Here is a 19,147-nt window from a genome sequence, read left to right on the forward strand (position 1 = left end):
TGATGTGTTTTAAATGGCGTACAACCCTGTTTTTAATTTGCACTATTAATCGCAATGATCAATAGGTTTGATCACTATAATTAATAGATTAGTAAAGGATTACTAACAATTCTAATCGATTGGTTCGATTATCACTAATAGCAAATAGATGTATTTTAATTATTTAATTTTATCGTTATCCCTCATAATCAATAGCTTTGATTAAAAATAATAACAAATTTTTAAAGGGAAATATGCTAATCATCGTAACCAATAAGATGGTTAACACCTTTTAGCAAAATAAAATGTATTTTTATTTTAATTGATTAAATAATTAAATAATCGATTATTACCCATCGCGATCAATAGATTTAGTCGAAACGAATAATAAATTAAATCCTAATATTTTGGCCAAGTGGCCAGTGGGATTGGGTAAACCCTAATACTTTGATAACTTTCTAGGGTTTTTGAGATTTTTATAATTAAAGTTGATTAAATAAGTTAAATCGAATAATCGAGATAATCGGGAAAAATCCTAAACCTAGTCATTAACCTAATCCTAATTTTATTATCCTATTAACTTAATTTTAAAATTAAATTATATGCATATAAAATAATTGAGAGTAATTATATGGTTATACAAATAATATAAAAATAATTAAAGAAAGATAAAACCTGGGCGTGTTATCCTGTGTGGTGGCTCCTGAGTGTCCATGGTGGAGCTTTACGCTATGGAGCGTTGGATCCTGTTTGCTGGAGATCCAACGATCGTGACACGAGGGTGCATGGAAGGAGCGTGTAGGCTCGTTGCGTGGGATCTGTGAGCAGATTAAAACATACAAGTTATCAAAAAATAACATGTCGCGTATGGGGTTCGAACCCCAGTTCACTCCTTCACCAGTAAGAGTCTCTTGCCAGATGCACCACGTTTCTATGCTGTCAACTAAATACGCGAATTAGCTACGAATTAGCCCCGTTTCTGCTGCGAAATTAAAGGTAGCAAAAATACCTGCAGACACAAAACTCGTAAAAACACCAAATAAATACCAAGTCAAGTCACGGTTCAACTCGTAATCTCCTTCTGAACGCGTGGATGCCTTTGGTTTGGACCAATTTCACCTATACGGAAAGACCCCAAACTTGGAGCTTCCAAACCTAGCAATGGTGTCAAGCAATTCCTGTACTCAAACAACAATTAAATGGCACAGAAATCTCACAAACATCATCCTGAACACAAATATATAACCAAATTCAATTAATAATGCGTATATAACAACGAACAAAATTTGCAAACTTGGTTCAAAACCGTGACCGATGGGGCGTGATTCAGGATGCGTGAATCCTTGAGGGTGCTGCAGGTAGCTTCAGGAGACACCACAGAATCGATTCCAGTCTTTAACTCGTCTTAAATCGGCTTGAATCCTTGAACCCGGATCCCCCTTTTTTGACTTTTTTTGAAGCTCTCATGAAGGTCTTGGAGGCCAAAAATCCTCTCTCCTCGCATCTGCAATTGTTGTATCCTTATATGGGATTGATTTAGGTCAAAATATTTGGACCGAATCAAGTATTTCCCATGAATAAGATTTGATTGAAATTAGATTGAAATTAGTTATAAAACCTTTCTAAATTGGTTCAAATTCCATTCAATCTTTCCAATTACCATGTGCACGAATTTGGATACACAATATGACTTAAATATTGATTGAATATGATCGGAGTATGAATTTAAATCATATCTCTAATTTTTCCTTGATTTATTTGATTTAAATTATGTTTTAAATGAATAAAAATTCACAAAAATTATAATAAAATCAACTAAATCATGGGATTGGTTTTGGAGCTTCTTGAATACTTGATAAACAAGTTCGGATCATAATAAGTTAGACCCATTTGTAAAAATATCCATTTTGAACCTTCTTTTCTTCACATATTTCAACCAAAATTCACCAACTTTGACAAGGCATATCTCCCTCAATTTTTAAGATATGAGAGAGTTCTAGAATTTTTTGGAAACCTCAAGATGTCCTCTATAAGCCACTTTGTAACATATTTTTCATTTGGAGATTTTATCTTGATGATATGGTCTTTGACAGAAAACTGCTTTTGGTTGACTTTTGAAAAGGACCTATAATCTTTTGTACCATATCTCTCAAATGAAACATTTCTGGCCTTGGCTTGTGATAGGAAAAGTTGTAGAGAATTCAATTTCCTTCAAAATAGGCTTTGGTTGGGAAACTTTTGATACTCCATGTGAGAGTTATGACCAGTCAAAGTTCAGTTGACTTTTTACTTTAAAAAACCCTAATTTGAACCTTTTGACTTTGTTCATTTCTAAGTTTTTATTAATGAATCATGATCAACCTTTTATCAAATGATGGATATAACCTCAAATACTTGATGTTGACCAAAAGTCTCGAAGCTTAACTGTATTTTGACTATAGTTGACTTTTAGGTCAAACTAGTCGACTGTGGGTCATCTGAGCCTTTGAGTGAGCAATCCTTGGAATTGAAGCTTGACTTTTGACATGGAGATGCTTTGAGACATATGAGATACCTTGAGGTCCATTTGAGGACTTAGAGATTCAAACTCCTTTGATAAAAATGCAAACCCTAATTTAGGAGGCCCTCGATTAGGAGAATGTTGCTTGAATAAACCCTTGAACCTTGAACCCTTGAAGATGAAATGAGATGGGCAAATTTTGGGGTATGCCAGCTGCCCCTGTTCAATCTTTTTAAACCTGAAGAGTCAGATAGGCACGTCTGCCTATCGTGATCTAAAGGTAAAAGATGATTGAACACTGAAATGCCTTGAAATTTGCATTTGTTGGGAAAAAGTTCCGCGGGAGATGGGCTTAAAGATGCCATCCAAGGTAAATACCCCTCTTTTTTTGAATGTGAAGCAAATGCTTTTTGGAAGGAACCACGTGTTTTGATTGTAGCATGGCCTGAAAAGGCAACCTTAATCTTATGCAATGTCATGATGCACGTGATGTATGATGCAGTGAGCTTCTCAAAATAAATGAGAGCAATGTATGTATATGCATTATGTATGAATGAGGTATGTAATTGAATGATGCATGACTGTTAGTTATGTTAGTTGAAGTATGTTAGTAACTTTGGAAAAGAAAGATAAAACCTTTGCTTGTTATTGGTGAAGTTTTGAAAAAGATCACTGCTGAGGGATTAACGTGATGAATAAACCCAATTGAGGAACCCTTGAAAAACCCTGTTGTAAAACCCTTTGTAAAATTCCTTTGTAAAACCCTTTGTAGTTTTGAAGAAGATCACTGCCGAGGGACTAACGTGATGAATAAATGTAGCTATCAATAGCGACGACTCGCAGTTTGTGGTGTAGAAGATAATCAGCTTGCTATAGCGCTAGCAAGCTTTCGTAGTTTGTAGGTAACCCACTTACTATAGCTCTAGTAAGTCTTCACAGTTGGTATAACCCACTCACTATCGTAGTTTTAGTAAGTCTTCGTAGTTGGTATGACCCACTTACTATAGTTCTAGTAAGTCTTCGCAATTGGTCTAACCCACTTACTATCGTAGTTTTAGTAAGTCTTCATAGTTGGTATGAACCACTTACTATAGTTCTAGCAAGTCTTCGCAGTTTGTCTAACCCACTTACTATCGTGGTTTTAGTAAGTCTTCGTGGTTGGTATGACCCACTTACTATAGTTCTAGTAAGTCTTCGCAGTTGGTCTAACCCACTTACTATCGTAGTTTTAGTAAGTCTTTGTGGTTGGTATGACCCACTTACTATAGTTCTAGTAAATCTTCGCAGTTGGTCTAACCCACTTACTATCGTAGTTTTAGTAAGTCTTCATGGTTGGTATGACCCACTTACTATAGTTCTAGTAAGTCTTCGCAGTTGGTCTAACCCACTTACTATCGTAGTTTGTGTAACCCCAAGAGGATCACATGCTATAGTTCTAGCAAGTTCACCTGCACCAATAGGAATCACCTGCCATGGTTCTGACAAGTTTACCTGCACCAATAGGAGTCACTTGCCCTGGTTCGGACAAGTTTACCTGCACCAAAAGGAGTCACTTGCCCTGGTCCGAACAAGTTTACCTGCACCAATATGAGTCACTTGCCCTGGTTCGGACAAGTTTACATGTATAAAAGGAATCATTTGCTATAGTTCTAGCAAACTTACCTGCACCAAATGGATCACTTGTCATGGTTCTGAAAAGCTTACCTACACCCAAGGAATTACCTGCCATGGTTCTGACAAGCGTACCTGCATAAATTTCTTTGACATATCCGCAGGATTTAGAAATATGAGAGCCAGAGACCTGGCGTTGTATATGCTGTCCGTACCAAGTTAGCGTGCGAAGCATGGTGTGTAAAGCGTAGTGTGTAATGCGTAGTGTGCGAAGCGGGGTGCGCGAAGCGTAGTGTGTAATGCGTAGCGTGTACATGCCTATGATTCGGGCGTTTGTACCATGTAGATGTCTTATGATGTTGACTTGAATGCTTGTGCTGATGCATATGTATATATGCTAATACTGATGCAAATGTATGTATGCTGATGTTAATGCTTATGCATGTATGCTGATGCAATCCCCATATTTTATCTCCTTAAACCCATTGAACTCTGTTTAAACCATGTTTGCACCTATACCACGACTATGCTTATGCTGGCTTGGTAATGTGGGTAATGCTTATGCGTATGCGTAGTTTGTTTATGAGTGAAATGAACAGCAAGGGTGCTATCATCGGTAAGGTTACCGGGATACATCAGCCAGGTGATTGGGGTGAATATCTCCGTAAGGTTGCTATCATCGGTAAGGTTACCGGGATACGTCAATCAGGCGATTGGAAATAAATAAACAGTAAGGTTACTGTCATCGGTAAGGTTATCGGGATACGTCAATCAGGCGATTGGAAATAAACAAACAATAAGGTTGCTGAAGACGGTAAGGTTACCGGAAAACTCCAAATTGTACAGTTTAGGGAATGAACAATCAGTGAGATTACTGACAACAGTAAGGTTACCGGGAAGCATGCGGACAGTATGGTTTAGCACTAGAGTGATGACTTGGATGTTTTGATGTATGGGATGTTTGTTAGAATAACTCCTAGTTCGGATTGTATTTGAATGATCGTTGATAATGTATTTGTGTTTGCAAAAAATGATTGTGATATGTAGTATGCGAACGCCCCAAATGATAGGTTGTTGATAACCAAAGCATATATAGCTTGTTAATGTTGTAAGGTTGTTGGATGCTAGCGTGACTTCCCAATACCTGCTTTTGAACTTTGAAGACCGTAGTTAGGAGAAAGATTTGCTCTATGTTGTAAGGTGTGAGAACGCCTTTTCCCTTTGCTGTGCGTCTTGCCCCGGTTGGACCCTTTGGATTACTCCACGCCTTTAACCTTTTGCAATTCGCACCTTTAACCCCTTGAAATTCTCCACACCTTTAACCTTTGGCAATTTGCACCTTTAACCTCTTGAAACTCTCCACACCTTCAGCCTTTTGGAATTCTTCACACCTTTGCCTTTTCGAGGTTCTCCATACCTTTAACTTTTTGAGGTTCTCCACACCTTTAACCCTTAGAGGTTCTCCACGCCTTTAGCCTTTCGAGGTTCTCCCCACCTTTAATACTTTGAATTGACGCCCTATGGATTTGATATCCACTATCCCAATATTTTTGTGGAAAAAGATGCCTCTGATCTCCAAGCCATGAAGGAAGTGCTCCAAGAAATAACCTTGTCATACAAATGTGATTCATATGCTTCAGCGTTTGCATTGAAGGGTATGCTCTTGTCTCCGGGATATGAAGGGCTATCCATAGTGATCTATCCATTTGAATTTCTCCCATGTTTGACATGCCCCTGATTGTTATTGCTTCGAGATGTGACCCTAGTCGATTGAACCTTAGGATGAATGCCCCTAGTTAATAGGATCCTTGATTGTATGCCCCTATAATCCTTGAAATTTTGCCCCTGTTTAGGAGAATCCTCTGGACGTGGTTCCCCCATTCAAGAGTGTTTTGTTAGAAAAGATCGCCTTTGATTAACCCATTTCGAGATCTCTTTGATGCTAAGCGTATATTTGTAGGTGATGTTGTACCCTTTGAGAAGTAACTCCAATGTGATGCGTATGCAAGTTTTGAAATCGAAGTCCGTTATGAATTAGGACTGGATGATTAGAAATGAATGTTTGAAGAAGCGTAATGGTTAGGAACAATTTTAACAACCTTAGGAGTCAGTAATAACAAAATCCTGCTTAATAAGCTTTCGTAGTTAACCTTGCCTCAATTAGGACTTTTGAATGTTGTAACTTGGCCTGGTTCATGGTTTTAAGAAACAATGGATATAAGGCTCAAAATTTATTTAACCCACCCCTTTCTCGTTGATGTTCTCCAAATCCTAAAAATTCGCCTAATCCAATGAATGTGCTTTGTATGTAAGAGAATCGCTTCAGTTCTGATGTTGAGCAGAAGCCTTAGTAGAGATCCAAGCACCAATGAAAAATGTTGTAGAGATCCAAGCATTGACGGGAAGCTTCGATGATTTAGCAGTCACAAGATTATCCTTTGTATTTCGCCTTTGTTTTTTTTCTATCCCTCATTTTTGCATGAGCCAATTCCTTGTGAGAGGCAAAGTTGTAGAGAATTGAATTTCCTTCAAAATAGGCTTTGGTTGGGAAACTTTTGATACTCCATGTGAGAGTTATGACCAGTCAAAGTTTAGTTCACTTTTTACTTTAAAAAACCCTAATTTGAACCTTTTGACTTTGTTCATTTCTGAGTTTTTATTAATGAATCATGATCAACCTTTGATCAAATGATGGATATAACCTCAAATACTTGATGTTGACCAAAAGTCTCGAAGCTTGACGGTATTTTGACTATAGTTGACTTTTAGGTCAAACTAGTCGACTGTGGGTCATGTGAGCCTTTGAGTGAGCAATCCTTGGAATTGAAGCTTGATTTTTGACATGGAGATGCTTTGAGACATATGAGATACTTTGAGGTCCATTTGAGGCCTTAGAGGTTCAAACTCCTTTGATAAAAATGCAAACCCTAATTTAGGAGGCCCTCGATTAGGAGAATGTTGCTTGAATAAACCCTTGAACCTTGAACCCTTGAAGATGAAATGAGATGGGCAAATTTTGGGGTATGACAGATAGGAGCTTCGCTTGTCGTGAACAATTGCTTGATTGGGTTCGTAGTGAAGCTAGTAAACTTGGATTTGGCATTGTTATATTAAGGTCCGACAATGGAAATAGTAGACGGAAAGCTTTTGTTGTTTTGAATTACGAGAGAGGTGGGAGGTATGTACCAACAAACCGGGTGTTAAAACACGAAGACACGGGATCGAGAAAGTGTGGGTGTCCGTTTAAGTTGCGTGTGACTCGGAGGATTGATGATCTGTGGCATTTTAGTGTCATTTGTGGAATTCATAATTATGCCTTGGAAGCCAAGATACATGGGCATCCAATGGCGTGTCGGTTGTCCCGCGAAGAGAAGAATGTTATTTCGGATTTATCGATAATCAAAGTGGCGCCAAGAAACATACTTGCCGATTTGAAGCGAAATAAATCGGATAGTGTTTCAAATATCAAGCAAGTATACAATGAACGACACAACCTTAAAGTCTTGAAAATGGGTCCGAGGTCGGAAATGCAACAACTTTTGAAACTATTAGGCGATAACCAATACGTTTCAAGCTTCCGAACGTGTGGGGACAAAGTTACGGTGCGTGACATTTTTTGGTCTCATCCTGAAAGTATCAAATTGTTCAACACATTACCAACCGTTATTGTGATGGATTCGACGTACAAGACAAACAAGTATAGGCTTCCGCTTCTAGAAATTGTCGGTGTGACCTCGACGGACAAGACATTTTCGGTTGGATTTGCTTTTTTGGAATGTTAAAAAGAAGATAACTTTACACGGGCTTTGGGAATATGCAAGTCTTTGTTGGTTGAGCAAAAGAATATGCCAAGTGTCATTGTTACCGACCGAGACAATGCTTTGATGAATGCGGTCGATACCGTCTTCCCGACATCGACCGTATTACTTTGCCGGTATCACATAACGTGCAACGTGAGAAGTAAGCTCAAACCCGCGGTTGGCACGAAAGATAGACCGGATGAAAACGGTAAAGTCATCAAAGCCGGTGTTGTCGTGGATAAGATTATGGCCGCATGGAGGGAGATTTTAGATGCACGCTCCGAAGAGTCGTATACCAAGAAATTGGTACACTTTAGGTCTTTGTGTGTTTCTATTAAGACTTTTTGTCATTATGTCGAATACACTATCCTTGACAAAGTAAAGGAAAAAGTTGTTTATGCTTGGACGAATCGAGTAAGACATCTAGGTTGCACTACAACTAACCGAGTTGAATCCGCACATGCGGCGTTGAAGAGATGGTTGGGTGATAGCAAGGGGGATTTATGTCGGGGATGAGACACCGTGAACCAAATGCTCGAAAAACAACACAATCTTTTTCATCATCATCACACCACAAAACACCAATGACACAAACCTACCCCCACCTAGCATTTGTCTACTTCACCAGTGGCTACCCGATGTCGTTCCAATTCCGCTTCTCGCGCGACACGCCGTTCGCGGAATCGATAACGTCGCTCAACACTCTATTGCAATATCCGGAAAATCGGAAGGTTGTCAAGCTTGAGTACCGCTCACCATCGCTTAACGATGAGGGAGACGTTCAGTTTACCCCATTTGAAGTCAAGAACGACGAAGATTTAGCGGTTTTGTGGACAACTTTCGACCGATTTTCTTCGAAGGGTCTGATCGAGTTAGATGCGAAACTTCAAAGATCGGGATCCGACGTTATCAAAATGTTGACTCATCGTCAATTACCCGTGTTTAACAATATGTAATTTTGATTTTATGTAATGTGGTGTTTGTAATCTTCATGCTTTAAATAAATCGAATCGTTGTTGTTTGTTATTTTTTTCTGTATCAGACATTATTTCAGAAGTACATTTCGGAATTCTTCCAAGGGGGGTGAATTCGGAGATGCACTTCCGAATTCACCTATTTTCTGAAAAATAACTTTATTTCGGATGTACATTTCCGAAATCAGTTTTTTTCAAAAAAAAAAAATTTCTTTTCGAAAATGCATTTTCGAAACAATATTTTTTTCTCATAAAAAGGTAACTTTGGAATTGCATTTCCGAAGTTTAATAGCATTTTAGGGTTTTTCGCCGCGGGTGATCAAGAAGGTAGGGGTCAGAAATTCTCTTTTTCCTTTTCAAATGAAAGGATTCAATCCCTCCCAATATTATTTGCCTTCTAGTGTTAATTTCATGATAGTAACTTTCACCGACAAAATAAAACTCGTCTCCCACATGTGAATATGGATCCATCTAGTGACATCTTTGAGTCTAATAGAGTTGAGCTCAATACTTCAATGAAGACTTTGAATTGAGATTTAGAATGTTAAAGGTTTCTTCGATTTATTTATTATGAGAGAAGTTTCTTATTCATTTAGATCGGAGAATGCAGTTTTGTAACAATGGTGGTTTTGAAGTTGCTTTTGGTATGATGTTTTTTCAGTGGATTAATGTTTTTATTTTGTTTGACCCGTTGAATAATAAGGGTAGCGTTAAATATTTTTTTGGTTCTATAAACTATTAAATTTTGTTTTTGATTCTTATAAAAAATATATATATTTTGATCCTTACAAAATTATTAAGTACATAGTTTTAGTCATGACTGTCATGTTGTTAAATTAATGTGTATTTATGAATAATTATTTTGTATACAGAATGTTATAAAAAATTCCTTGAAAAATTTATAAGTTGAAATTTCATTATTTTTGTCAATTTTAAAAATTAATATTTAATTTTTTTCATTTTAAAAAATTCCAAATTTTAGTAAATAAATATTTATAGTATTCTAAACATGTATGAAAAAAATTATTTAAAGATAATAAAATAATTTTTAAAATTAAAAAAAAAAAACAAAGATTAAAACTACATACATAAAAAAAATTTGTAGGGATTAAAATATATTTTTTAATAAAAATTAAAAATAAAATTTGAAATATTTATAAAAAAATAAACATTGAAACTTTTTAAAAGTATAAAAGTGACTCTTTTCTCTATTTTTTAATTATTAATTTAAGGAAGAAAAAAACAATCGTGATATTCGTGGGCTAATGTCTTTGCTATATAGCATCACTCTATTTACATAGAAATATTTATAAGGAAAAAAATATTGAAACTTTTTTATAAGTATAAAAGTGACTATTTTCTCTATTTTTTAATTATTAACTTAAGGAAGAAAGAAACAATAGTGATATTCGTGTGCTAATGTCTTTGTCATATAACATCACTCTATTTACATCGAAATATTTATAAGGAAAAAAAATATTGAAACTTTTTTATAAGTATAAAAGTGACCCTTTTCTCTATTTTTTAATTATTAAGTTAAGGAAGAAAAAACAATCGTGATATTCGTGGGCTAATGTCTTTGTCATATAGCATCACTCTATTTACATAGAAATATTTATAAGAAAAAAAAATTGAAACTTTTTTATAAGTATAAAAGTGACTATTTTCTCTATTTTTTAATTATTAACTTAAGGAAGAAAGAAACAATCGTGATATTCGTGGGCTAATGTCTTTGCCATATAACATCACTCTATTTACATTGAAATATTTATAAAGAAAAAAAATATTGAAATTTTTTTATAAGTATAAAAGTGACTATTTTCTCTATTTTTTAACTATTAACTTAAGGAAGAAAGAAACAATCGTGATATTCGTGGACTAATTGTCTTTGCCATATAACATCACTCTATTTACATTGAAATATTTATAAGGAAAAAAATGTTGAAACTTTTTTATAAGTATAAAAGTGACTCTTTTCTCTATTTTTTAATTATTAACTTAAGGAAGAAAAAAAAAACGTGATATTCGTGGGCTTAATGTCTTTGCCATATAGCATCACTCTATTTACATTGAAATATTTATAAAGAAAAAAAATATTGAAACTTTTTTATAAGTATAAAAGTGACTATTTTCTCTATTTTTTAATTATTAACTCAAGGAAGAAAGAAACAATCGTGATATTCATGGGCTATATTCGTGGGCTAACCTTTGCCATATAACATCACTCTATTGTACATTTGCAACGGTCACAATAATTGCGATCACAAGTTCACAACCCCACAACTTAAAACCATGAGACTCACCGTTTGAAACTAGTAAACGTGGAATACAATTCAACCAAAGAAGAAAAATAACAATATACTCATCCTATAAAAAAATATTATTTAATATCAACCACTTTTTATTTAAATATAAATTATAATTATAAATCAACTTTTACTAAAATACTACTCAACCAAAACTTGTAACACCCCAAATCAACCCGGTAATTATAATAAAAATCAGAGTATAAATTGCAAACAACATTCATTTGAGGTATCACATATTCGTCATTCAAAAACAATTATGGCTTAATTGCCTTCATATAGATACATAGCACGTAACTTAAAACGGACAATTAAATCATTATTAAAAAATCACTTTGTTTCAAATTAAATAGTTAACTCGCAGCGGAATCATCAAACTTCATAAATATTCTAATCAAATCGTAGCATCATTGCACAGTAACTTTAAGTTACAATTTAAAACATAATTCACTTAAAAATTCAGCAAACAAATTAATAAATAAAACAATCGCTTTATCCCCCCGAGTGCTACGTATCAGAGCAAGACACCAACTCGATTAACAGCAATTAAAGACTTCATAAAATCACTTCAAATTTCCATCGCTATCTTGAGTACCTGTCAATTTCCCATGGTAGGGAAACATCATTCAGAAAGGGTGAGATATCTACCAATATAAACAAACGCATGATAAACAATATATTAGAATTTAATCATACGAAATTATCACGTTACAGCTTTCAGACTACATTTATAATAACAATTAACCTGAACAGTTATAATTAACAAAAATCAATAACGACAACATATTAATAGTTATAACAACTATTTCTCATCTTCCAGACAATACTTGTCACAACACGTCATTAGTATAACAATTTATAATTACAACTCCATATTATCACAATTTAACAACAACTCAAGTCACATCACATCACAATTAAATCACACTCATGCCACATACAATGAGACTCTACAACTGCACATGCATGTGGTACCCAGGGCTTCAGCCCCCATCGCCAATTGCCAGTTAAACAGAGGCATCAAGGCATAAGCCTTCGTCACTAATTTGCCAATCCAGGCCGTCGCCAAAAATGCATATGTATATGAATGCAACAAACACACACAACAAACAACATCATCGTCACAAGGCATAAGCTTATATCGTCGCTATACTAATAAATAGAGGTATACATCGTCACTGAAACATCCTTCAACATCGCATAAAACAACAACAATTATCACCACAACAATAACTAATTTCATCGAATCAACATGACAGAATCACAACAAATAATCAGGAATAATTTCCTACAAATTTAACCCCCACATATCATTCATCATGAGTCCGGTTATAGAGTTAGAACCCCACCCCTTACCTTGTATTCGGAGTCCGTTCTACAATTCTACCGATCGAAGCCATCTAGCCTTAGCTCCCAAACATTGCCTCTTTTCATCCGAATAAAAAGCTGAAAATTTTCCTTAATTTGCAGCTACAGTGCGATGATGATATCTCACAACTCAGACCTTATTTTGAAGATCCCAACGGTCAAAGGTTAGATATAGGTGTTGTGAACCTACCCACAAAATTTGGTGACGATCCAACGGTTAACGAATCGGGGATCTTCGATTTAGTGAGACTGCTGCAAGAAAAACGGGAATGAATTTCTCTCCTATTTTCTCTCTTCTACAACTTCCCATGACCAATTCCCCAGGACTTTTTCTCTTCTAATTAGCCTAATCCTTATCTTAACCTAATTTCATTAAACCTATTGGGCCTAACATTCACACCCCACGTTTTACTACCACCATCACTTAATTAAGTCCATATCATAAATCTAGTATTTCTTCAATACTATTTCTACAACTTAATTAATTAATTAATCGACTAATTAATCATAAAACTCATGTCAACAATTATCAACACTCCACAAATTCAACAATTAAATTCGAAATAATTTGAAAGTATTTAATTAAATAATTAACTAAATACCGAGTGTTACAAAACTCATAGGTATTATTTCAAGCATTAAAATTATATTTTCAAAATGTGATATTGGAAATGTAATAATTCTAAGTATATTTTAAGTTTTTAAAAATGATTTCAAAATATTTTTTATTTCAAAAATATATATATATATATATATATATATATATATATATATATATATATATATATATATATATATATATATATATATATATATATATATATATATATATATATATATATATATAGATAATTTTTGTCCGATACTTAAAATGTGAATATCTAACATTTTTTTATGTGTGTGGTCCAAGGGTGAAACGCTTGGGTCTTGAGAGTGTGCTCCTCTCAATGTCCCAGGTTCGAATCCCGCTAGGTACAAATTGCTTATTTAAAAAAAATATATCAAAAAAATTTAAGTAACTATGCTTCCAAATGCTATTAATATTTATTTTTGGTTCCTATAAATATCTTAAATTTGACTTTTAGACCCTATAATAATATGTTATGTTTTAGTTTTTATAAAATTATTTTTGTACGACGTTTTAGTCCTTTTACAAGGACTAAAACTATATTCATAAATAATTTTGTAGGAACTAAAATATAATTTTTTTATAAGGATTAAAATTAAAATTTAATAATTTTGTAGAGATAAAAAACATATTTAACTCTTAACTAAAATATCATAAATATTTTTGAGAATTCTAATTTTTGATCTAACACACTTGCTAGAAATATTATTTCTAAAAATTATAATCCTGATAATAAGGTTATAAGGAAATGATATTTTGTAAAATATCATTTATTAAATACCAATTACTTTTGTGAAAATTAATTTAAAATTTTTACTTATTTTAAAATAAAATAATTTAAAAAATTGTAATATTGAATAAAATTATTTAATTGAATAGGGTTATTGATACCAATTAAATTGAAAAATATTTCCAAATATTTACTCCATAAAAATACACGTTATAAATGTTGTGTTGTGTTTATGCTGGGGCAGATGTTACGACTATGTGTTTACACTTACACTTTGAAAGTGTGAGAGAACGTGTTACATGAGTGTAGAAGAATTCAAAGTGTAAACATACTATATATATTAATACACATTGGTGTCACACATGTTAGGAAATACATAATGGAGAGTGAAGAAGAAAACAACATGGCATTGACAGTGGCTTTTATTCATGATGCTAATAGCCTCTCAAAAGAAGAAGAGAGACATGATAAACTTGATGAAAACAATAGTGACAGACTTGCTATCACTCAGTGCATTGGGGAAACAGATACTCATTTGGATGCACTCATTTCCCGCTATGCACACACTCTAACCAACTGCAACTTGCGTAACTTAGGTAAGTGCTTCATTTTTCTATTTACCAATTTAATATTACAACAAAAAATATAGTTTATATCTAACTTGTACGTAACAATATTGTATTGAAGGGTACCCTACAAATCAAGACTTCAACTATGAGACATTGGCACCGTTGATTCAATTTCATTTGAACAATGCTGGAGATCCATTTCTTGGAAGCAGTTTCTCTCTAAACTCAATGAAATTTGAAGTTAGTGTGCTTGATTGGTTTGCTAAACTATGGGAAATTGAGAAGAATGAATACTGGGGATATGTCACTACTGGTGGAACCGAAGGCAATCTTCATGGAATTTTAGTAGGGTCAGTTTTTCTACCTACAACTTGCTAAAAAAAAGTGGAAAATAATATTGAAAAATAATATTAGTCACTAAATGAGATGTTTTTAACTCTTAATGACATAATTAATACAGGAGAGAGCAACTTCCGGATGGAATTCTATATACATCAGAAGATTCACATTATTCGATATACAAAATAGCAAGAATGTATAGAATGAAATGTGTGAAGGTTGGCTCTTTGATATCTGGTGAAATTGATTGTGATAAACTAGAGGTTTCTCTACTTGCCAACAAGGACAAACCAGCCATCATCAATCTAAATATAGGTATTCTCCTCTTGTCTAATTACTAAGTTGTATTATTATTTTTAATTGGTTAGGGCTGAAAATTATTTACACTTAAAGTGGGTATCCTCCCCTTTAAGTATTTAGGCATTTTGTGGGTGTGAACCCGAGAAAGAAAAGAGCGTGAGATCCTCTGGTTCAAATTGTCACAAAGGGGTAAGTTTTTTGGAGGAATATATTTGTGATTCCTCTGGGAGGGTGATTCTACTGAATTCGGTGTTGAACTCTATTCCTGTGTTCCTTTTGTCTTTTATGAAAATGTCGGTTTCAGTCTAGCAGAAGTTCGTTGATTCACAGAGGCGGTTTCTTCTGGGGGTCTAAAGGCGATGATAAGGTTGTCTGGGTGGTGGTTTAGGAGTCAAAGATTTTACGCTTATTAATCTTATGTTGTTAAGTAATGGAGATGAAGGACTATTTTGAATGTGCCTTCATTGAGGAGATATATTTGCTTAACAAGGTACGGTTCACAGAGTTTTGGTTGGCCATTAGGGGGTAGGGTTAGGGGCCTTTCGAGGGTGTTTCAGTGGAGGAAAGGAATTTCTCTCATGGGGTCTCCTCTTGATGTTGCGACTTATTGGTTCGTCGTTTCTTGTATCAAGAGGCTCGGGGATAGTCGGTTGACCAATTTTTGGCATGATGTCTGGGTCGGTTCTACCCCTATTGTGTGTTTTTTATGCGTATTCCTTGTCTCTTAGCCAAATTAAGAACCAGGTGGTGAGTTCTTTTGGAGTCTGGGATGGGGTGTTTGGGTTTGGAGGTTTTCTTAAAGGCGTCCTCTCCTGGTTTGGGAAGAAAAGCTTCTAGAGTCTTTAATTGGTCTTCTAGATGGGCTTATGAGGCTTGATCGAGAGGATATTTGGGTTTGGACACCTGACCTGGTGGGTGGCTTCTCGTTAAAAGTCACTTATGATTTCCTTGCCTCTCTTGTCGGCCCGCCATATAGTAATTCTAAGGAGTGCTTTAGAAGTTGACCAGGATTTGGAAGAGTTGGGTGCTTTCTAAAATGGTAGTATTCTCCTGGAAGATGCTCCCTAATAGGTTACCGACTAGGTATAATCTTCTTAGGCGTCAGATTATGTCGAGTGGTGGTGATGTGGAGTGTGCCATGTGTAACGGGCATGTAGAGTCAACTGAGCATCTTTTTGTGGGGTATGAGGTTGCATCAGCCCTTTGGTACAAGGTGCTTAATTGGGTGGGGCAGCCAAGGCCTTTACTGAGGTCGGTCTTAGGGGTGTTTGAGTTGTTTTTGGGTTTAGGGAGGGGAATGTGTCATTTGTAGGCCTGGTCTCGATTTGGAATTCTATGGTTTGGCTATTCAGAATATGATAAGTAAAGTTATATTTAAGGAGGCTTGTTTGACAGTTAATCATTGAATGCCTTTGATTATATCTTTTACGGGGTAATGGGTTCAAGCTCATACTCTAGGTTTTACTACTTCTTTGTTTGATTAGGAGCGGGACCTGCTCAAGTGGATTGGTTTTTAGGAGCACGCTGGATTTCCAGCTGCCCTCTTTATTTTTTTAGGTGTTCAAATTTTTCTTCCTTTAGCTTGTTCCCTCTGAAGGTGTCTTCTGCTTGTGACTAATGTTTAGATTGAATCGATGAGTGGTTAGTTTTCTCCCCTTGTGCTTGTGGTTTTGTGGGTGGTTATTTTTTTTTGGTTTGTTATTTCCCCTTCTTGTTTTCTGGTTGTTGGGTTGCCTTCTTTATGTCGTTTTCTTTTTAACATAGGACATCTCTATTTAGAGTGTTTTTTTTCTAATACACCCTTGGTGCTATTTTCCTTTTAATTGTATCTATATACTTTTTTTTATTATAATATATAGTTCCAGCTTTGCTATTAAAAGAATAGAAAACTAAAGAATCATATAACAAAACTAAAAAAGTAATAAAAAGGTGTAAACAAAAACGATGATTACCAACTGTGCAAGAACAACAAGCCAAGATAAAAACATGAAAAAATAAAATAAACTAAAGAGAAATAACAAGCCAAACAAACACTAGAACATACTACAAAATAAAAAACAAGTAAACCAATCAATAGTCCAATTTATACCAAAGCAACAAGCGTAACATACCTTCAGGGAGAGACCGCATCTTGGAAGGATGAAAACTTAACCTCTTGCAAAAACAAAAGGAGGGCAGCTGGCCATCCAATACACTCCTAAATACTTAACCACTTGGGTGGGTTTCACTTCTAGTCTAATACACAAACGACAAAACCTGGAGCATGGACATTAATTCACTTCCATGGCATATTGATAATCAAAGAGATCTAGTGATTAACCGTCAAAGGTTTGCGAAAAAACTTTATTCCATAATTTATAACACAAGAATGAGTGATTTTACAAAATGTATGAAAAAACCTAAATGATTATTTTTTTTGTAGGGACAACTTTGAAAGGAGGTATTGATGATCTTGATCTAGTAATAAAAATACTTTATAAATGTGGATTTACTAATGATCAGTTCTATATTCACTGTGATGGAGCTCTATATGGAATCATGCTACCTTTTATTAAACAAGTGAGTAACATCACTTTACATAAACATATTATTTTAATAAATTCATCTATCATAAGCTGCAAAGATTTGGGTGTTTAGAGATTGGAATGTTATGGATTTAAATCTATTTGTTTTTTGCAAGATCTTCATCAAGATTATGTTTTAGTATCATAAAAATATTCAAGTTATTTTGCAAATCAATGTTAATGGTAGTCTATAAATACTTTTTTTTAAACTTTAACAGTATAATATTGTTAAAGTCTTAAAGTGTAGCTTTTGTTAAAGTCTTATAGTGATGAATAATTTCCGCCTAATTATGATTTCTTATAAAATATCATTTTGGTGATTGGTTAGGCTCTAAGGATTAGCTTCAAGAAACCTATTGGAAGTATAACTATTTCAGGTCATAAGTTTTTGGGATGTCCATCTCCTTGTGGTGTTTTGATAACTCGTTTGAAATACATCAACTCATTTTCAAGAGATGTTGACATTATTGCTTCAAGAGATGCCACAATCACAGGTAGTCGTTGTGGACATGCTCCTATCTTCCTTTGGTATGCTCTTAAAAAAAGGGGTTTCATAGGACTTGAGAATGAAGTGCATGATTGCATATTCAAAGCTCGTTACTTACTAAATCAACTACGTGATGCTGGAATTAGTGTAATGTTAAACGAGTATAGCAACATAGTTGTCTTTGAGAGACCCTTAGATGATAACTTTACTCGTCGATGGAATTTGGCATGCAATAAAAACATTTCACACGTGGTAGCATTGAAGCATGTGACTATTGAAATGCTTGACACATTTGTTTGTGAATTTGTCCAAAAACGATCCATTTGGTATAAGGATGGACAACTTCAGCCTCTATGCATTTCACACGATGTTGGTTCTATAAATTGTGCTTGTTCGATACACAAATTATCAAAAAATTATTAGCTAAATTGCATGTTATATTAATTAAATAATGATCTCAATTATTGGATCAGTAGTCACATCCATTTCTTTGTTCAACATTTAATTTTAAATAATATAAGTCAGCTCTATTTACCATTTGAGATTTAATTGTATTATAGATGCAAAAGTCAAATACATTAAATATGTTAGTGGTTCTTAATATTGGCTATATTTTTATAAATAATATTCAATATGGAGGTGGATGTTTATTTTTCTACTCTTTATGTATTCCTTAAATCATGTGTTAAATGTTATTATTAGTATTTAGTAATATATTTGTACACTAATATCCTACAAATAGGATCCATGTTGCAATGTACATGATACTTCAAATAAACAAGGTTTTATAAGAGCCTTAAGGGAAGTTCATCAATATTAATGATCTTTAACCTAAATAAATATCAGGAATTGATCACACAATCCCCAACCAAAGCTTTTAACAGGTTTAGCTTGTAACCTCATATTTTTATCCCTAAATGGACTGTGTTCATACAAGATGCATAAATAACATTCTTGGAGAACTCATACAATGCGACTCATCCAGAATTACA

At 34.4% G+C, this 19,147-nt stretch overlaps 1 protein-coding gene across 1 annotated transcript; it reads left to right on the forward strand.

Annotated features, from left to right (window-relative positions):
• The first annotated feature begins 14,275 nt into the window (after nt 1-14,275).
• Nucleotides 14,276-18,666, forward strand: LOC131628414 (serine decarboxylase 1-like). The gene is made up of 5 exons (XM_058899249.1): nt 14,276-14,492; nt 14,584-14,815; nt 14,926-15,119; nt 17,527-17,663; nt 17,997-18,666. Exons 1-5 carry the CDS (start codon nt 14,276-14,278, stop codon nt 18,576-18,578), a joined length of 1,362 nt encoding a protein of 453 aa, XP_058755232.1. The 3' UTR covers nt 18,579-18,666.
• The last annotated feature ends 481 nt before the right edge of the window (nt 18,667-19,147 follow it).

Source organism: Vicia villosa, unplaced genomic scaffold, assembly GCF_029867415.1.
Source record: "Vicia villosa cultivar HV-30 ecotype Madison, WI unplaced genomic scaffold, Vvil1.0 ctg.000451F_1_1_3, whole genome shotgun sequence".
NCBI lineage: Eukaryota > Viridiplantae > Streptophyta > Magnoliopsida > Fabales > Fabaceae > Vicia > Vicia villosa.